Raw genomic sequence first — 21,103 nt, 5'->3', positions numbered from 1 at the left:
CTTTATTATTTTTTGTGAATTTCAAAGTAATTTTTTATTCCACTTCCTTACTTTAAAGTTCCTGTATGTAACCTTTGTTTTTTTCCGCGAACAAAAAAATAAAAAATATATGTATGTATTCTTTGTAATGAATGTGTTCTATTGTACCGCATTGTAAATATAATCATGGTAACGTCTGATATCCATGAAAAGCAAAAGCACGATTGACATTTTTGTAAACCTCTGGGTCCAGACCCAGTTTCTTCTGTTAAAGGTAGAATTCTAACAGCCTTTAAAGAGGCCAGACTCATTCAAAAGAATGCTCAGGGGCGTCAAAATTATATCCATAACGTGTAGGGAGCAATTCTTTTACAGGATCATCTTGAAAGAAGAGGCCAATTTAATGTCCTTCCTAATCTTCTTTCTCCCACAGAAGTTAAGTGTACACAAAAATAATATAAGGGAGTCACTCTCAATAATACATTAGATGGATTTGTCAGCTTCTCTATGATTTAGAAAAAGTCTTTTTGATCATCCCAGCATTCACAACGAACAGAAAAACCTCTCATCCCCATCAGCCAGTGGCTGGTCGTTCCCTCTGTCGAAAAAGTGGCCGGTTGTCATATCCATCCTCCACTTGTTTATTGTTTTGTGGTTCTGATCATCAAAAACGCCTAGGTTGGGCACCCTGCTTCCGGTAATGACTCAGTGGGGGATCCTGGATTCCAATAATGACTCAGTGGGTGTCCCTGGGTTCCAGTAATGATTAAGCGGGGTCTACAGAAGTCACAGGTTAAGAACCACTGCTTTAGACCATTAAGCTGCAAGTAGAGCTACAACGCTCATGGCTGCTTTGTGTAACCTTTTGTTCCCTCACCTCGGAAGGCACTATCATTCTAAAACATGGTGCCTGGAACTTTTGAACAAGCATTGCAGCCTACTCAGTGGCAGCTCTTCCTTTAGCCCCTGTTGCAAAGGCCAAACAATGGGTACTCCAAAGTACGGTCTCTTCTGCAGTTATTGTGCCTCAGCAGCTACACCGTCATCTATGCATCTTCACAGTGACAGAGGAGTTGGTTATGCGAGCACCATAGTGTCCAGCCCAGAATTGCGTATCTTTCCCTCTGTGGAAGAACTTCACGTAACGGACTCCACTGCTGTAGTGGCTAAACACATGAGAAACCTGTAGAGATAAAGTCAAATTAGACATGAAGCTTTGAGAAAACAAGAAATACAGTGCTATGAAGCAACAGATAAATGTTTGTCCACTCTGTAGAACAAGAAATAAAGCTAATCTCCCAACACAACTTTCACAGTTAGGAGCAACTCCCAGTTTGATCCACTATGGTTCATCTCATATATGCTTCAAATCCACAAGCCAAACTTGTTTGTGTTCCTAATGACCGTGGAAATAATGCCATATCTGAATTATATATGTGCATTAACATGGAGCTATTGCAAAATTAATATGATTTGTTTTAATGTTTTCCTGGCTTAGAGTAAACTAGGCCTTAGTTACGCTTTAAATACATCAATGCAAATGTTAATAGTGAAAAAGTGGATGTCAATATTAATAGTGATACATTCATATATAAGAACGAAATTGCATCTGTTTTATTTCACCCGTCATGAACCCTCTGTCAAACCAGACTCAGAAATACATGGTCAGGCAGGTTCTGAGACTTAGGCGTGAGGTTACTGATTTACAGGTCACAGGTGGGGTGGCACGTAGCCGGCAGACAAAACCCCAAACAGGAAACTCAAATCAATCCTACTGATAAGTGTAGCAACACCACAATGGTCCAGGGAGACTGGCCCCAATAAAGCACACATGGCCAGAGGGGTGCGCACATTCCCAAAACATCATAAAGTCAGATGCCACATTAAGTTAGGAACATACAGCCAATCAGCACAGAGCAAACAGTACACGCAGTGATCAGACGCCATTCATGCCAGACATCTGGAAACGTTACCCACTGGCCCCCATTGTGTCCACGCAAGGTCGAGGCCCACCTGCATCTTCTATCAGGGGCCATATTTATGACTCCAAAGACTAGGCACGCATTCTTTACCAAAAATGGATTGACAGAAACATTTTATGACACCAAGACAAATGTATAAAACCTTGTTCAGATGGATTGTACTTTGAGACAGTCTTCAAACCCGCTTCTGTAACTGTACTAACGGCTGAAGCGTTTAATTAAACCAACTTTTCCAGTCTTGCCAAATGCTTCTTTAGTTTTTACAAGGTCAATTCACATTCGAGCAACATTCTGGTGAGCCAGCCAGGAGTGATAGGTACCCCGGACCAGACTGCAGCCGAAGGAAGGGGACCCTACCCGGACGTATTCACAATTGTGCAGCAAAGAAGGTGACCAGACACTGCAATTGATTGGAAGTTCTGCTGAATCCGCAGGCCAGAGGTCAGTCCTGAAGCCGCCGTCACAATGGGTTAGAGACTATATCAGATCCTTAGTCCCAGCATTTGGCAAACTAGAAAGAAGCGCAAAAATGTAACCTGAGCGCCCTGCCACTGACAGAAATCTGGCATGCTGCCTACCAATTGTGTGTGTCTGAACTGAGTAGTCTCAAGGTGGTCTCTGAGGCGTACCCAGCAGGGCTCACCTTTTTCGATAGTCAGCACGCTAGGAAGGTGAATATTGTTTGTCGCGTGGAACACTGGGCGTTACACAGATGGTGTGCCTGAGCCCTGGGTGTGATACAGGGCTGGCACCTCAAGCTTATTTTTTTGTCTAAAAGGGTTATTTCATTTCTACCGGTTTCTTTACACTGCTGGTATCTGTAAGAAGTGAGAGGTGTTGTTCACTTGGATCACTGAGTGTGACACAGATGGTATGCTTGGCCCCTGGATGCAGACGTTAGGGAAAAATATTTGGATCTGGGAGATTAGGTGTAGCTTGTGTCTGGCAATGAAGAGCCTTGGATTTTCGAGTTATTCCTTTTCTCAGCAAAAATTGTTGTCATCTTTGTACCGGAGACGATATTGACAGACTATCAGGCTCACTTAGTCCCGTATACCGTGCAGAGCTTCCCCTGGTCACAGGATAGCATGTGCTAAGAGTGGGAGAAAGTATTTTTGACTAAGTCATCAGTTTTTTTCTTATCATAGTTTGAAATTGATGAAAGGTATATTTGATGTTGTGGTGCTGGTAATCAATGCAACTCTGTTTTGTCTTAAGTGTTGTATTTTGTCTATTATTCAATCAGGTCTATGAAGGTGATGCTAATTCTCACAAGCGTTATTTGACATCAAAGCAAAATTTGTTAGTTGATGCCAAAGTCAAAATTCGTTATTTGATACCAAATTTCATGTCATTTGATTAACAATTGCACTTTGTTCTAGGTTGTGTCCCTTCATATGCAGTGTTATTTGCGTTTGTGAAATATTCATGTTGATGCATCTGTAGATAGCACTGAGCTCACAGAAAACAGTAAGAACCAGCAAACCCTTGTTAATATATGTTCCCCACGATTAGAGCCAAATGAAATATTCCCTAAATAAGAGAAACAAGGGTGCATTTGTCCTCTAAAACTACCTAACTTTTCATGGAGTCACCACAAAACACATGCAAACCATTTTCCCCAGACAGGCTACAAAAATGTAACAAGTTTTGCAAAGAATGGCACATGCACACACTAAGGCATGCGTGTTTCCCTGGCCAATAGAGGGAACTTTTGACACTAACGCAATCCAAAACATAAGAACACACATACGATCCAAATATGCAGGACAGGAGAGAGGCACTATTAGAACTGTGGGCCATCCTCAAGAAGGCACAGACCGATAATCCTATCCTGAAGACAAGCAGAGCGTCCGCACCTCCCCCACCATATGCAAGTACAGAAGTGCTCTCCCTGGTGACTGTTCTCCCTGCATTAGGATTCACCAATCCTCCAGTAGAGGGAGCCGGAGGGTTCCCTACCGAACAACGAACTGTTAGGTGCAGGCATGAGAGTCAAACAGGCCTGCAGGCCCGACAATCCCAGCGCTGCCCCAGTCCAGTGCAAGCGCTCAAAGAAGTTCCACCCCACCCATCCATTGCCTTCAGCCCATTGAATCCCAGCGGCGTGGAGAACATGCACTCCCACCGGGTCAGGCTAACACATTTGGGTAATAGGGAGTTTCATAGCGGTTCTAGAAAGTGATACACAACTAGTGGGGGTGAGGAAAAGGGTCCCAGTTCTCCAGGATCCAATGAGAAGGGTGGAGCTACAGGTTTGCGCAGGTAGCTGAAGAAACAACAGAAAGCAAATTTGAGGCCAAATTTCGACCAAGAAAAACAGCATAACTCAGAGCGAAGGAGGCAACCTAGATGGGATTTAGAGGAAAGGTGCAAACTAAGGAGGAAGAGAGAGAGAGAGAGCTTGCACCCTGGAAGCACAGAGAGAAAGCTGAGCTACGTGCCCTCCACCGGAGGAGAGCGAGGGTAGATACAGGGCACCGATAGGGGAGGAATCAGAGGTAGAACTAAATGAGAGGCTTTTGGCTGTGATCCAAGCCTCAATAGATAATCAACATAGAAGATGGGTTGGCCTGGAAATAAGAGACCAAGGTAGGCTGGTGTAGACCCAACCAAGGCACAGAAGAAACAAGATGGCCCCTTTGCGTGCGCATGGGTGGAACAACAACGAAGATATCCGCTGTCCTCCCAAACGCACGGGACAGATAGACTGATCTCAAGAGAGATAGGGGCCCTAGAGGAAGGTGAGATGTTCATGCGGCCATTCTTACACCTACTAGCCGCTGTAATTGCGCAGCTGTATTTTGCTGTTTTATTTCTGAGCGCTGTTACTGCTGTCACCTGGGGATTAGATAGGCTTACCTGCATTTAAATTGTGCCCCCACAAGCCGCGTTTGCGAGACTGAGTTAGTGGGGTCCCTGGTCCTGGTGATTCGTCCGCCATCTTGGGTAGGTAGTGACGCTCTGGGAGATTCTCAGGCGCCATATTGGTTGGGGTTAGAGGCTCGAGCAGCCGGAAGCCCGCACTTGGAGAGCTTATAAAAGCTGCTCCTAGCTCTCGTTTTTCAGACCTTTTCCTGCCATCACGCGCATTACCTCGGATTCTTGCTTTTAACTTGCACAGCTCGATATTTTAAAAATTTGCGTCACTGTAATTGCGCAGCTGTATTTTGCTGTTTTATTTCTGAGCGCTGTTACTGCTGTCACCTGGGGATTAGATAGGCTTACCTGCATTTAAATTGTGCCCCCACAATGCACAGTGCATCTGTTTTATTTCACCCGTCATGAACCCTCTGTCAAACCAGACTCTGAAATACATGGTCAGGCAGGTTCTGAGACTTAGGCGTGAGGTTACTGATTTACAAGTCACAGGTGGGGTGGCACGTAGCCGGCAGACAAAACCCCAAACAGGAAACTCAAATCAATCCTACTGATAAGTGTAGCAACACCACAATGGTCCAGGGAGACTGGCCCCAATAAAGCACACATGGCCAGAGGGGTGCGCACATTCCCAAAACATCATAAAGTCAGATGCCACATTAAGTTAGGAACATACAGCCAATCAGCACAGAGCAAACAGTACACGCAGTGATCAGACGCCATTCATGCCAGACATCTGGAAACGTTACCCACTGGCCCCCATTGTGTCCACGCAAGGTCGAGGCCCACCTGCATCTTCTATCAGGGGCCATATTTATGACTCCAAAGACTAGGCACGCATTCTTTACCAAAAATGGATTGACAGAAACATTTTATGACACCAAGACAAATGTATAAAACCTTGTTCAGATGGATTGTACTTTGAGACAGTCTTCAAACCCGCTTCTGTAACTGTACTAACGGCTGAAGCGTTTAATTAAACCAACTTTTCCAGTCTTGCCAAATGCTTCTTTAGTTTTTACAAGGTCAATTCATATTCGAGCAACATTCTGGTGAGCCAGCCAGGAGTGATAGGTACCCCGGACCAGACTGCAGCCGAAGGAAGGGGACCCTACCCGGACGTATTCACAATTGTGCAGCAAAGAAGGTGACCAGACACTGCAATTGATTGGAAGTTCTGCTGAATCCGCAGGCCAGAGGTCAGTCCTGAAGCCGCCGTCACAATGGGTTAGAGACTATATCAGATCCTTAGTCCCAGCATTTGGCAAACTAGAAAGAAGCGCAAAAATGTAACCTGAGCGCCCTGCCACTGACAGAAATCTGGCATGCTGCCTACCAATTGTGTGTGTCTGAACTGAGTAGTCTCAAGGTGGTCTCTGAGGCGTACCCAGCAGGGCTCACCTTTTTCGATAGTCAGCACGCTAGGAAGGTGAATATTGTTTGTCGCGTGGAACACTGGGCGTTACACAGATGGTGTGCCTGAGCCCTGGGTGTGATACAGGGCTGGCACCTCAAGCTTATTTTTTTGTCTAAAAGGGTTATTTCATTTCTACCGGTTTCTTTACACTGCTGGTATCTGTAAGAAGTGAGAGGTGTTGTTCACTTGGATCACTGAGTGTGACACAGATGGTATGCTTGGCCCCTGGATGCAGACGTTAGGGAAAAATATTTGGATCTGGGAGATTAGGTGTAGCTTGTGTCTGGCAATGAAGAGCCTTGGATTTTCGAGTTATTCCTTTTCTCAGCAAAAATTGTTGTCATCTTTGTACCGGAGACGATATTGACAGACTATCAGGCTCACTTAGTCCCGTATACCGTGCAGAGCTTCCCCTGGTCACAGGATAGCATGTGCTAAGAGTGGGAGAAAGTATTTTTGACTAAGTCATCATTTTTCTGGGTCAGTTTTTTTCTTATCATAGTTTGAAATTGATGAAAGGTATATTTGATGTTGTGGTGCTGGTAATCAATGCAACTCTGTTTTGTCTTAAGTGTTGTATTTTGTCTATTATTCAATCAGGTCTATGAAGGTGATGCTAATTCTCACAAGCGTTATTTGACATCAAAGCAAAATTTGTTAGTTGATGCCAAAGTCAAAATTCGTTATTTGATACCAAATTTCATGTCATTTGATTAACAATTGCACTTTGTTCTAGGTTGTGTCCCTTCATATGCAGTGTTATTTGCGTTTGTGAAATATTCATGTTGATGCATCTGTAGATAGCACTGAGCTCACAGAAAACAGTAAGAACCAGCAAACCCTTGTTAATATATGTTCCCCACGATTAGAGCCAAATGAAATATTCCCTAAATAAGAGAAACAAGGGTGCATTTGTCCTCTAAAACTACCTAACTTTTCATGGAGTCACCACAAAACACATGCAAACCATTTTCCCCAGACAGGCTACAAAAATGTAACAAGTTTTGCAAAGAATGGCACATGCACACACTAAGGCATGCGTGTTTCCCTGGCCAATAGAGGGAACTTTTGACACTAACGCAATCCAACACATAAGAACACACATACGATCCAAATATGCAGGACAGGAGAGAGGCACTATTAGAACTGTGGGCCATCCTCAAGAAGGCACAGACCGATAATCCTATCCTGAAGACAAGCAGAGCGTCCGCACCTCCCCCACCATATGCAAGTACAGAAGTGCTCTCCCTGGTGACTGTTCTCCCTGCATTAGGATTCACCAATCCTCCAGTAGAGGGAGCCGGAGGGTTCCCTACCGAACAACGAACTGTTAGGTGCAGGCATGAGAGTCAAACAGGCCTGCAGGCCCGACAATCCCAGCGCTGCCCCAGTCCAGTGCAAGCGCTCAAAGAAGTTCCACCCCACCCATCCATTGCCTTCAGCCCATTGAATCCCAGCGGCGTGGAGAACATGCACTCCCACCGGGTCAGGCTAACACATTTGGGTAATAGGGAGTTTCATAGCGGTTCTAGAAAGTGATACACAACTAGTGGGGGTGAGGAAAAGGGTCCCAGTTCTCCAGGATCCAATGAGAAGGGTGGAGCTACAGGTTTGCGCAGGTAGCTGAAGAAACAACAGAAAGCAAATTTGAGGCCAAATTTCGACCAAGAAAAACAGCATAACTCAGAGCGAAGGAGGCAACCTAGATGGGATTTAGAGGAAAGGTGCAAACTAAGGAGGAAGAGAGAGAGAGAGAGCTTGCACCCTGGAAGCACAGAGAGAAAGCTGAGCTACGTGCCCTCCACCGGAGGAGAGCGAGGGTAGATACAGGGCACCGATAGGGGAGGAATCAGAGGTAGAACTAAATGAGAGGCTTTTGGCTGTGATCCAAGCCTCAATAGATAATCAACATAGAAGATGGGTTGGCCTGGAAATAAGAGACCAAGGTAGGCTGGTGTAGACCCAACCAAGGCACAGAAGAAACAAGATGGCCCCTTTGCGTGCGCATGGGTGGAACAACAACGAAGATATCCGCTGTCCTCCCAAACGCACGGGACAGATAGACTGATCTCAAGAGAGATAGGGGCCCTAGAGGAAGGTGAGATGTTCATGCGCCCATTCTTACACCTACTAGCCGCTGTAATTGCGCAGCTGTATTTTGCTGTTTTATTTCTGAGCGCTGTTACTGCTGTCACCTGGGGATTAGATAGGCTTACCTGCATTTAAATTGTGCCCCCACAAGCCGCGTTTGCGAGACTGAGTTAGTGGGGTCCCTGGTCCTGGTGATTCGTCCGCCATCTTGGGTAGGTAGTGACGCTCTGGGAGATTCTCAGGCGCCATATTGGTTGGGGTTAGAGGCTCGAGCAGCCGGAAGCCCGCACTTGGAGAGCTTATAAAAGCTGCTCCTAGCTCTCGTTTTTCAGACCTTTTCCTGCCATCACGCGCATTACCTCGGATTCTTGCTTTTAACTTGCACAGCTCGATATTTTAAAAATTTGCGTCACTGTAATTGCGCAGCTGTATTTTGCTGTTTTATTTCTGAGCGCTGTTACTGCTGTCACCTGGGGATTAGATAGGCTTACCTGCATTTAAATTGTGCCCCCACAAGCCGCGTTTGCGAGACTGAGTGAGTGGGGTCCCTGGTCCTGGTGATTCGTCCGCCATCTTGGGTAGGTAGTGACGCTCTGGGAGATTCTCAGGCGCCATATTGGTTGGGGTTAGAGGCTCGAGCAGCCGGAAGCCCGCACTTGGAGAGCTTATAAAAGCTGCTCCTAGCTCTCGTTTTTCAGACCTTTTCCTGCCATCACGCGCATTACCTCGGATTCTTGCTTTTAACTTGCACAGCTCGATATTTTAAAAATTTGCGTCACTGTAATTGCGCAGCTGTATTTTGCTGTTTTATTTCTGAGCGCTGTTACTGCTGTCACCTGGGGGTTAGATAGGCTTACCTGCATTTAAATTGTGCCCCCACAAGCCGCGTTTGCGAGACTGAGTTAGTGGGGTCCCTGGTCCTGGTGATTCGTCCGCCATCTTGGGTAGGTAGTGACGCTCTGGGAGATTCTCAGACGCCATATTGGTTGGGGTTAGAGGCTCGAGCAGCCGGAAGCCCGCACTTGGAGAGCTTATAAAAGCTGCTCCTAGCTCTCGTTTTTCAGACCTTTTCCTGCCATCACGCGCATTACCTCGGATTCTTGCTTTTAACTTGCACAGCTCGATATTTTAAAAATTTGCGTCACTGTAATTGCGCAGCTGTATTTTGCTGTTTTATTTCTGAGCGCTGTTACTGCTGTCACCTGGGGATTAGATAGGCTTACCTGCATTTAAATTGTGCCCCCACAAGCCGCGTTTGCGAGACTGAGTTAGTGGGGTCCCTGGTCCTGGTGATTCGTCCGCCATCTTGGGTAGGTAGTGACGCTCTGGGAGATTCTCAGGCGCCATATTGGTTGGGGTTAGAGGCTCGAGCAGCCGGAAGCCCGCACTTGGAGAGCTTATAAAAGCTGCTCCTAGCTCTCGTTTTTCAGACCTTTTCCTGCCATCACGCGCATTACCTCGGATTCTTGCTTTTAACTTGCACAGCTCGATATTTTAAACATTTGCGTCACTGTAATTGCGCAGCTGTATTTTGCTGTTTTATTTCTGAGCGCTGTTACTGCTGTCACCTGGGGATTAGATAGGCTTACCTGCATTTAAATTGTGCCCCCACAAGCCGCGTTTGCGAGACTGAGTTAGTGGGGTCCCTGGTCCTGGTGATTCGTCCGCCATCTTGGGTAGGTAGTGACGCTCTGGGAGATTCTCAGGCGCCATATTGGTTGGGGTTAGAGGCTCGAGCAGCCGGAAGCCCGCTCGGCGTAATACTATAACTAGGATGTGTAAGCAGACGCGCAGCGGATGCGTGCAGCGGAGGCGCCGTAGATGCGCCGGAGGTGCGCCAGAGGTAAGCCCGTTTGCGCCCGTTCGCGTCCCGGGCGCCTCTGGCGCTCCTGCCCCTCCATACCCTGCTTCCACTGAGGACTTAGAGCCCGAGCCCATCATCACCCCGCATAAGACATTGTCTTGCGGCTTGTTGAACGCACGCTCTTTGATAAAGCACCACGCTGAGACTGCTTTATTAATTGAATCGTCACAGCTAGATATACTGTTCGTGACTGAAACGTGGGCCACGAAGGACTGTGGCATGGAATTGGGATGGGCTTGCCCGCCAGGCTACTTGATAAGACACACCCCCCGCACCTCAGGCAGGGGTGGTGGGGTAGGCTATATCTTCAGAGATTCTATCTCCTTGACCGAATTGGTGACTACCAAGATAGCAGGGTTTGAGCTTATGGGTTTTTCCATCGTGGCTCAAGGAGGTACTTTAGTAGCAGGTCTTTTATGCTATAGACCGCCCTCTCTGCCCACGACAGCCCTTCAATCTCTGGTTGATCTTATCTACGACCTTTCGAACTCGCATACCAATTTTCTAGCACTGGGTGATTTTAACCTCTGGCCTTCTGGCCCCCATGACTTGGCCTTCCGAGAACTGTGTCAAGCCTGTAGCAATATCCAACTTGCTCAACTGGTACAGGTACCCACCCATGATAGGGGACATATACTAGACTTGGTATTTGCAGATAAAAACTTGGTTGTGGTAGATAAGGTCGAGGCCCAGGGTTGGACCGATCATTCCTTGATTGTTTTGTCCCTTCTTATGCCTGCCCCATGGAGACCCAATAAACCGACCAGTAGGAAGTTGAATCGGCAATGGAGTCGTCTCCTTAGGGAACCGATTCGACCCACACTCCTACCGGGAACCTTTCAGGTGGAGGAGAATGTGGATAAGAGCTATGCTTCTCTCTGCCGGCATATTGTATCATCTCTTGATGACCTGGCCCCCTTACGTAAGGTAGAGACAGGCCCAGGGGCCTAAATGCCTGGTTCAGCGAAGAATTGGGGCACTCCAAACTTCGCTGTAAACAGGCGGAGCGTACATGGAGGAGAGGATACAGGGAGCAGGATAAGGCGGCTTATAAAGCAGCCTTGCACGAATACAAGGCCCAGTTAAGAACCGCAAAAGCCAAGTTTTTGGATGACACTTTGGCGAAGGCCTCTAACAAATCTCAGACCCTGTTTAGATTGGTCAAGACTCTGTCTGACCCGCCTTGCATGGCGTCTACTATCCCGGCCTCTCAGGCACTGTGCGACTCGCTGGCCCTTGCATTTGAGGAGAAAATCAGGACTATTCTGACTGGACTCAAAAATTCTGAACAATCTGCAACACCCGCAGTCTCTCCTTTGGACCCGTCTGACAATCTGGACTCCAATTGGGCACCTAACAAGGAAGGTATGCCTCAGTTGTCCAGCTTTCCCGTTCCCTCGTTAGAGGAATTTGTTATCCTGGCAAGCAGTGTATCGTCAGGATCACCGCTGGATCCAATGCCTCATAAGATCTGGAAGGCTTTTCAAGAGGAGCTTTTCCCGCCGTTGCACTCCATCTGCTGTCAATCATTGACCACAGCGTCAGTCCCAGACAGCTGGAAGTTGGCTATTGTAACACCTCTGTTGAAAAAGGCTTCTCTGGACCCTCTCTGCGCGGCTAATTACAGGCCAATTTTGCTATTACCATTTGCGATAAAAATCCTCGAGAGATGGGTCACAAGAGCCTTATCCAACTTCCTAGAAACAAATCTGTGTCTGGATGCTGCACAATTTGGCTTTAGGCCAGCGCACGGCACCGAGACGGCCTTGGTCACCGTGTTGGACGATCTGCGAACGCGAGTCGACAAGGGCAAGTCTGCATTCTTGGTGCTACTTGACATGTCGGCCGCGTTCGACACGGTGGACCATGAAGTACTACTTGGCCGTCTTCGGAGTGCGGGAGTGTGCGGTCTGGCCCTAGATTGGCTCACGTCCTATTTGGACAACCGACAACAAGCCGTGGCACTACCACCTTTTCGATCAGCCACTAGGCGGGTGAAACAGGGAGTCCCTCAAGGATCGGCAATTAGCCCGATCCTATTTAATATATATCTCCGTCCCTTGATAGCACTGATAAAGTCATTCGGCATATCTGTTGTCAACTATGCCGATGACACTCAGTTGATCTTTTCATTTGAGGGTTCTGAGTCGATTTCAAGGGATGCCTTTCACCGTTGTATGGCAGCCACAGCAGCATGGCTGCGAGCCAATGCGTTGCAATTCAATGGGTCAAAAACGGAGGTACTCTACTGCTCCTTGGACCGAACTCCCCGTACACTACCGGACGATTTTTGGCCAGTGTCCATCCCGGGCTCGGTGGAGGCGGCAGATTCAGCTCGCAACCTGGGAGTTCTATTCGAACCCAATTTGCAGCTCGATGCCTCCGTAAACAAAACGGCAGCAACATGTATGGGTTTGCTCCGTGCTCTACGGAAAATCTTGCCACTTCTCCCACGGGGCTCCAGAGCTGAGGTAGTGCGTAGTTCCATTCTTAGCAGGATTGACTACTGCAACGCACTACTTCTGGGTGCCCCGAAGACTCTGGTCCTAAAGCTACAAAGGATACAGAATATGGCCGCTAAACTGGCCTTGTCTCGACCACGGTCCGCCTCTTCATCGGCAGCTTTGGCCGATTTACACTGGCTCCCAGTCCAGCAGAGAATTGCGTTTAAGGCTCTCTGCCTTGTTTTTAGGGCCCTGCATGGACTGGGACCAATACCTCTTCAGACTCTCTTCCTCTGGTATCAGGCAGCCAGACCTTTAAGATCATCTTCGGCGTTCTTGGTAAAAGTCCCTAAAATTAATAGAACGAGAATGGGTGGTCGCGCTTTTAGTTTTGCGGCTGCCACGCTGTGGAACACTCTCCCCTTAGCATTAAGGAGCTGCCTTGATCTGCTCACTTTTAAAAAGAGCCTTAAAACTTACTTGTTCCCCAGAGTAATGTAGCTGTTTAATAGATGCACGGTTAGGTCTCAGCGCCAGGATACCCTTTGGGTGACAGCTGCGCTCAATAAGCAATAAATACATACATACATAGCCTCCTGGACCGAGGGAAAAGACCAGCACGACAGACCTTGGCCAGAGGAGGAATCCTTCGAAACAGAGGACATGGCTGTAGTGGAAGACTGCATCAGGCATGGAGGGAGAGAGCCCAAGTGGAACTTCCCCTTCATGCAGGATTGCCTAAGAAGATGGGAAGACTACATTAGGGAGAAACCAGTGGCGCTACCCAAAGCCAAAATGTATCTGCTACTGAAAAAGGTCTCGTCGGGACCACTTATGTGCTGTGGGATCTGATAGATAAAGAAGGGCTAAGGAACAAAGTGCCACCCTTGCTGGATGGAGCGGGGAAATAGAGGTCCTGTTTTGAGAAGAACACTGTAGGAATAAACCTAGCTATAGGCGACGCCAAATGTCTGCTAAGTAGTCTTATCGGAGAGCAGCTTAGCAATCACGCTGACAATCACCGAGTATGATGGGGCCACATTCAATTCGTACAGGCACCAAATATGGATGACCCTAAGGAAAATGTTCCCTGACTGCCCTGATATAGGAGGGTTAATGGCAGAGACTATGAAACCTAGGGAAACCAAGACCGATTTTCTGGATGTGATGAGGGAACGATGGGGACTAGAAACAGAACAGCCATGGACTGATACGGGCCCACAAGTCGCATTCTTTTATAATATCCTAAAAAAGGGGCTACAAAGCGTAGTGGGGCTAGATATGAGGTATATTGGCAGGAGATACAGGCCCACATATTGAGAAACAAGAGAAGGATAGGGAAAAACAAGTGCAAGCCAAGAGAGATATAGCTAAGCTGGCCCAACTGTGGAAATGTGGATTTTCCTGATCAGTTATGTCCCCTATCTTGGACCCCAACGGTTCTATATGCATGTTACAAGTACATGTATGTTCCCTCCAGTTCCAGTTTCTAAGACACAAACATATGTGTGTCTACCGTCAACATGTTCTCTGTCAGATCCGCCATCGATGGGCTGGATATTCGATTCCTAGGTATGAAAGGCCACCGACTTTATATGGCTAAGTTACTCCATTTTTACAGTTCAGGCAAGTAGGCCCGATTCTGTCCTCAAAGCCTTTCCCTGCTCTCTGTCTTTGACAGCTTCAGCTTGAGCTCGCATCTGTATCCATGAACTTTGTCCTACTCCCTGTGCAGCTAACGGTGCCTGCCTCGGCCAGTTTTCGCATGCCTGCCAAGGAGCTGTATTTCACCTTCGAATTATCTATTTTGCTCTTCAGCCGATGCATTCCTGTCAAGTGATTTAGGTAAACATTTCCTTTAGCTCACAAGCAAGGACTCAGCCTTTCCGTCCTCCTGCAAGTGATTCATAGTCCTGCTGCCATGGAAAGTTTTCTGCCCCTCGCATCTCATATAGACACTTAGACGCTTGTACACGCACACACAGTTAGTATAGAATAGATTCTGTCCGAGAGTCCTTCCTTGTGGATAACATAGTTCTCCAAACATAGGATGGTAGATATGATTTGGGATTAGGTTGACTTGACCCCCCAGACTTCTCGTCTCCACATGTAGAGCTAAATGTCAAGTCCCCTTCACCCCCTAGTTGCACGTCAATTACACGTCATGCTGCTGCGCGCGCATCTATGCCAAGTATTATCTTATAGATCCACCTATGTCTGATAATGCAAACCAATCATGTTTCTTTTATTCCTTGTTACGCCTAGTTTCGATTATGTCACTGTCACGTCATTTTTCTTATCAAATGTTACGCCTTTTACATTCGTTTCATTGTAATGCACTTATTATAAAAATACATGTCTGTCAATGAATTATTGTACTTCACTTCCTGAACCCTCGTGGTGACGGAACCTGAAGGCCGCGACTCGAGTCGGCCATTTTGAATGGAATAAAGCCCATTAGAAAACCTCTTATACCACGGATTCTGCCTCTTGTTATTTTGAGCTATTTTACTTTATTTAAGATCCCGTATGAAATTCAGTCCGGTATATTTTTATTTACCACACAACACTAATTGATAAAGACCGCCCACTGGGCATTAGCTGCAGATATTACAAGTCTTAAAGTCTTCACCGCAAAACCCCAAAGGGTTTCAACACACCATAATGGCAGAGGCCAGGGTGGTTGGCAGCAACCAGACTATAGGGAATGTTACAATTGACAAAATGGGCCACATGACAGACAGATTCCGTCTAAAAGCATACCACAAACAGAGGTCGATGAGCCTGGGCCAGTCCCCATAAAATCTCCATCCAAAAAAGCAAGCCCAGGGAAGCCCGAATGCACCCTACACTCAGCCGCAGGAAGGTCAGTCAGCCACCGCACCACCACAACATGGATCAGGTAGTTGGACAAACACGTGGCAACAGCAACAACAGACAGGGGACCCAGCCCAACGGGGACCGGAGCCACAACCGAGGCAGGAAAGGGCAACTGTCTGGGGAGGTAAATCCTTCACACAAATGAAGAACCCAAAAGTGCAGTAAGTTAAAACCCCCAAGGCATACCACCCATTTCACCCACACCCCAATATTCGCTGTGCCAAAATACAAAAGAAGGACCAGTGAGACAATATTGAGAATTCAATCCTTTACTTGCGTTCGGGAATTCAGGGACGCTGCATGTGTTTTGTCGATAGGGTATCCTCACTAGAGTCTGCCATTCAGTGCGCCTGTGGAAGCCGGGGCCCCACTCTGCTGCTGGCTGCCCACACCCCAGAGGGAGGGCAGTTTGACGAGGGGGGGCAGGTGCCTGGAAGAAGGGGGTCTGCAAAGTCCATCACAGCATGTGAGATCTAGGGAGGGGCCTAAAAGACCAACAAAAAGAAGCCCAAACTAGCTCATAAAGAAGTCTCTAGAAAAAGGGCGTAGCCAAGAAACCTAGAGCCACGAGGGTCATGTTGCATGCCGAGGGCCTAGAACGGTACTCGCGTGACCTCAGTGCAGGTTGCAATCACCAACACGCTCAAATAGTGATATGCCCCCTCATTACACATTGTCCATGCAAGTTTAGGTCAAAAAACACACCACCTGCACCGAAAGCACCCCCATGCACACTCCAGGTGAAAGGGTTGGCAATGCCCATAGAACCCTAGCTAAAATTGATACTTTCCTAATGTTCACAAGATCACCCCTTAAAAATCCTTCGCCAGTCTAACACCCACTTAAGTATGGAGAGGGGGGGAAACCTAACAACTCAAACTGATTTGCTCCGCGACCAATACCCACTCTTTAACATAAACCTTCAAAAATAGATACCCCGACTGGAGCCACATTCCGAAGCCTCACTAAAATTGCATGAATGGAGTGTGAAGAGCACAACTCCAAAGAAAAGCACAGGAGCCCTGAAGAAAAATGAATGACGGCACCTTCAATAATGAATTGTTTTTTTTTAGCTAACCAATGAATGTAGCTCTTATCCAACAGGTTGGCAATCGAATGTTCAATTGCACCACCTTTTCAGCGGCCACATCAGCCCCCCCACAGGATCTACAGTGTGTGAATTGAGAATTACAAACTGTACCGTGAACTTGTTATCTCAAATTTTTTACACTAAAGAAACTCCCAATTACAAGAAGACTACACACACAACCCCTGGAGTCATCCCATGACCTGCAATGTTCCATAAGTTATGTACTGTTGCACTTGTATGTACCCTCTGTTTACTATGGGTGCTGCTGCATCCATTCATCACCAAAGAGGATGCCTGGTCCTATGGAGTCTGTAGGAAGGTAGGATCCTTCTAGCATGGTTACCCCTGCTTTTTGCCCAGTGTCAGTGTGTTTTGGACTAGTCGGACTGGGATCCTGCTAATCAGGACCCTAGACACTGTGCATCCTCCCTAAATTAGACATGGTAGGTACTTCTGTACCTGCACAATTAGCTATTGGTGTACCCCTATAAGTCCTAGTATATGGTACAGAGGTACCCAGGGCATAGGTACACAAGGGGTCTCCCATGGGATGCAGCATGTATTATGCCACCCATGAGAGACCACTCAAACTGACTACAGGCCTGCTGCTTGCACTACTTATGACAGATAGTTTCTTATATCTGAGGTCACTACACTTAAAACCTAGAAACTCACCCCTAAAGCAGGTCTTTCAATCCTGAAGCAGGGTACTGGGTTATAGGTGTGTGGGTGCCCCTGCGTGAGCACGGCACCCCTACAAACCCCGGAGTCGATTCTCCAGGCTTTGTAAGTGCGGTCAGCCATTTTGATACATATACTGGGTATCTGTCTGTAAGCGATGGCTAACTATATAGTGACTGTGCCAAACCTGGGCTTGTTTGGTATCAAACATGCTGGAATCATACCCAAACACCGTAATCGGAGTTGGAGATCTGATTCCATGCACTGGGTGCTCCTCCTGGAAATCCCCAGTACTCCTGGTAACAACCTTCCAGGGTCTGCCAGCAGGTTAGTGCTGCTGCAGACCCCAGACTCGAGTCTGCCTTCCTGCTACTGATCTGAGCTCGAGCAGGGGAATGTAGAACAATAGGTTTCCTGTCACTGGAGTTGTGACCACCTCTGAGACAGGACTTAGTGTATTGGGATGGGGTGGGTATGCTTGCCAGCACCACCAGACTGCTTTGAAGGGCACATTTGGGGCCCACCTTGCATACTCCAGTTGGAACCAGTTCTAAGAGTCCTTGGCTCCCGCTCTGGTGTGAACTTGGACCCCTCTATCCAGCCCCTTTTTTTGGGAGGGACCCCTTAGTCGTCCTAAAGCCCTTCTTAGGGTAGAAAAGAGCTTACCTGTGGGTGGGTCCTCAGGTTCGTCGTGGGACAAGGCTCAAGTCTGAAACCACTTCACTCTTCAACCGTCTGGACACTTGGACTGCGCCTGGAACCAAGACTACATCAAGGAAGACTCCTGCTGCGCCTGGTCTTGCTGTTCTGCAAGTCTTCTTCGTTGTCTGTGTCTGTGCTTCTTCCAGGATCTTCAACAGACCTGTGGGCATCAAGGACAACAAAGTAATCTCCCTTGGAGTTAAGGAGTCACCCCCCCTGCATCTGCAGGCACCGCAACAATGTTGACCAGTCTGCTGCTCCTGACGTGCCACAGACTTCGAAAGGCTCAGCAACACAAGTGGTGGTTCAGCAACTCCCTTGAGGCCTCTCTGCAATTTTGAGGCCAGTATCCCTCATTGGAACCGAACCATTGTGCATCGCGTTGACTTGCCGCTGCAATGGCTTGTTGGCTCTGCACTCCAGAGATCTTCGGGCTACAAGAAGCACCAGCCTCCAGCAGCTCTTTCTGTCAAGATCAGGATCCTCACCACATTCTCTGCACCGTGGGCCGTTATTTTTGGTGAGCTGCTCGAGGTCCTCTTGCAACTCCTGTGCCTTCTGTCTTTGGGTCCTCTTAAGGGTCTTCTCCTGCTCCAGTGGGTTCCCCTGCTTCCTCTGGCCTGCTCTGACTCTTGAGCACTTGGTGAGTTTCTTAGAACTTGCTGGTCCCAACGTTGCTCCTTCTTCGCTTTCCGTGCATGTTGCAGCTGCCAAGGCATGTTGGTGCTCTCGTGGGACACCGACCCCCCCTGGTTCTCGGATTTCAACGTGGGACAGCTCGTGCACGACACCTGGTCTTCCTCAGCACTGCCTGGCCCTCACAGCTGCAGCGACAAGGTCACCGTCATCACTCCTGCATCATCCGAAATCGGTGCCTCCTGGTCAGCTCAGAGTGGCATAGACTCTGTCCGCTCTGCTTGCATGTTATTCTCTTCAAGAATCTACCCCTGGATTCCAACGGACTCTAGCACAGTCTTTGCCAGCAGTATCTTTACTGAAGTCCTCCATTGTCATCTACGGCATCTTCCGACGTCACTTCGCACCTAGCTTCCCTGGTGTAGGTATCCTGGTTCTTGGGGTATCCACGGGTGGGGTGACTCTCCAAGCTTCTATCTTCCACAGGTTTCCTCAGGGTCCACTGGGAAGGGTCCTTCAAAACTGCAACCGCAACTCTCCAATTAACTTCTATTGAGTACACGGCTGTCGTTTCCAGGGTACTCACCTTGGGTGTTTTCTTGTGTCCCCAGCTCTTCTGAGTCTCCTGGTCCAAGTCTCGACTTCAGTCGCAGTTCGCATTCCACTATTTTAGTATATGGTTTGGTCTCCCACTGGAGACCACTGTGTATTGTGCTTTCTTACCTATTTGCAATTGAAGTATTGTGTGTACTTCTGTTTATATCTCTGGGTAGGAGATATACCAATGTGTTAGAGAGTGTTGTGCAACAAAAAGACATTTTTATAACTCACTGTGTGGTTCTTTTTAGTTTAACCTACACTACATGATTAGATCTGGTAAAATAAGCTGCTTAACACACCTGTACCAAGTCTGAAGGCTGCTCTCCACAGCTACCACTTAGAGAGTTTTCTAAGGTTGTCTAAGACCACTAAAACCACCATAAGGGTGGTCTGGATTAATGCAAGGTGCTTCACCTAAAAAAGTGTGCACCATATACTAAGTTAGCTTCCTACACAGTCCACCGAGGAACTTTTACAGCGCTTGATTAGAGACCTCTCCCATATCACTTACAATTACACCAAACCCAATACTAGCAACCCATATGCACCACACAATGCCCTCTTACGCAACCCATGGTAGCTGTGGGCTCCAAGGCGTCAGAAAGATCATGTTACCTCTGTTCGTTGATACCGCATGCAGTAGGCGCAGATGGGCTTTACTTGTCCCAAGAGGTAGCACCCAAAAAAGCAAAATGCCCTTTCCACCTATACCTATGTAGGATTAGGGCCAAAGGAAGAACCCCTCAGAGTAGTATTAAATCGGAGCAGATACAAGACCAATTCAACAGCATTGTACTTTTTCACCAAGCATAGCAACATTCAAACTGAGCTAGATAGGATGCTCAGGAGGGGCACCATTGGGGAGGATACTGTTTGGCCCCAAAACTTCTCAGAGAAGAGATTCTTAGAGGTAGCAAAACCACCAAATCACTGCACGAAAATGTCCGCCCCAGCTTTTATCTGCGGTTCCAGGTTGGCACTTAGCATATTTTCTTTAATAACAAATGAACCACAGACATAGAATTCCAGTGTAGGGCCATCCATCTCAATGATATTAAGGGAAATGAGTCTTGTAGGGGAGGGATGAACAACAGCTTAGATACTCCATATCAGGAAATCTGGGATACTGAAGTAGGTGGATATACATGGCTAGAAGGGAATGGGCAAACCCTAATTGTACAGAAACTTACCCTGCGCTCCTTGTGTTTCTGAGGTAAAGGAGTAATTCCACTGGTCATGATTGAAAACTGGGACACAATCCTGCACATTCTGGATATGCAATGAGGTGCCTCCACGCTGATGGATACCTTCTTCCAGTGCTGTTTGTGCCTATACTCAGCTGGTCCCCGGATGGTGTGGCCTCTGCGCCCTCCTCACCATACACACCTGACCCTGGTAATTCCCAGAGAAGAACTGCCCGATTTGTACCAACTCAGCTATAGAAGAAGGCGGTTTTGTTACATCAGGCTTGCGTAAAAAGAACTGCTGATTATTTTGGCTGGGCTCAGTACAATGACATTCCAGAAGAATTCAGACTGTTCTCTGATGTACAAGTTTCAGCGGAAGAGTCCATGCCCTTCTACAACTTAAAGACAAAAGTAAATGCCTGATGGTTGCAGGTAACCATGTGGGAAATGCTCAAAATGATGAACAGCACTGAGCTCGGCCTTAATTCAATCAAAGAAGAATAGAGAGCCATCCCCCTCATGGTAATGCAACATCGATATGTGTTAGACTTAATGAACGCAATGGAGGGAGGGGTGTGAGCCAAGATTAGTGCATCCTGTTGCACGTTAATCCCAGGAAATGACAACTGGACTCTGACTCTTGCCAGCAGCCAAGCACTGCAACGCTTAC

The 21,103-nt window shown here is 47.4% G+C and overlaps 1 protein-coding gene across 2 annotated transcripts in view; it reads right to left on the bottom strand.

Moving 5' to 3' along the window:
• Positions 1–21,103, bottom strand: part of LOC146797804 (F-box only protein 27-like) — a 377,425-nt gene that overhangs the window by 43,001 nt on the left and 313,321 nt on the right. Inside the window, exon 10 of one of the 2 annotated variants that reach the window (XM_085624988.1) lies at positions 17–1,162. The exons of the other annotated variant lie outside the window; for it this stretch is intronic. Within the exon in view, the coding sequence (XP_085481114.1) occupies positions 1,022–1,162 (141 nt within the window). The 3' untranslated portion in view covers positions 17–1,021. Of the gene's footprint in view, positions 1–16; positions 1,163–21,103 lie in introns of those variants that run through there. 2 annotated transcript variants of the gene reach the window in all.

Source organism: Triturus cristatus, chromosome 9, assembly GCF_964204655.1.
Source record: "Triturus cristatus chromosome 9, aTriCri1.1, whole genome shotgun sequence".
NCBI lineage: Eukaryota > Metazoa > Chordata > Amphibia > Caudata > Salamandridae > Triturus > Triturus cristatus.
This window is presented reverse-complemented; position numbering and strand designations above follow the sequence as displayed.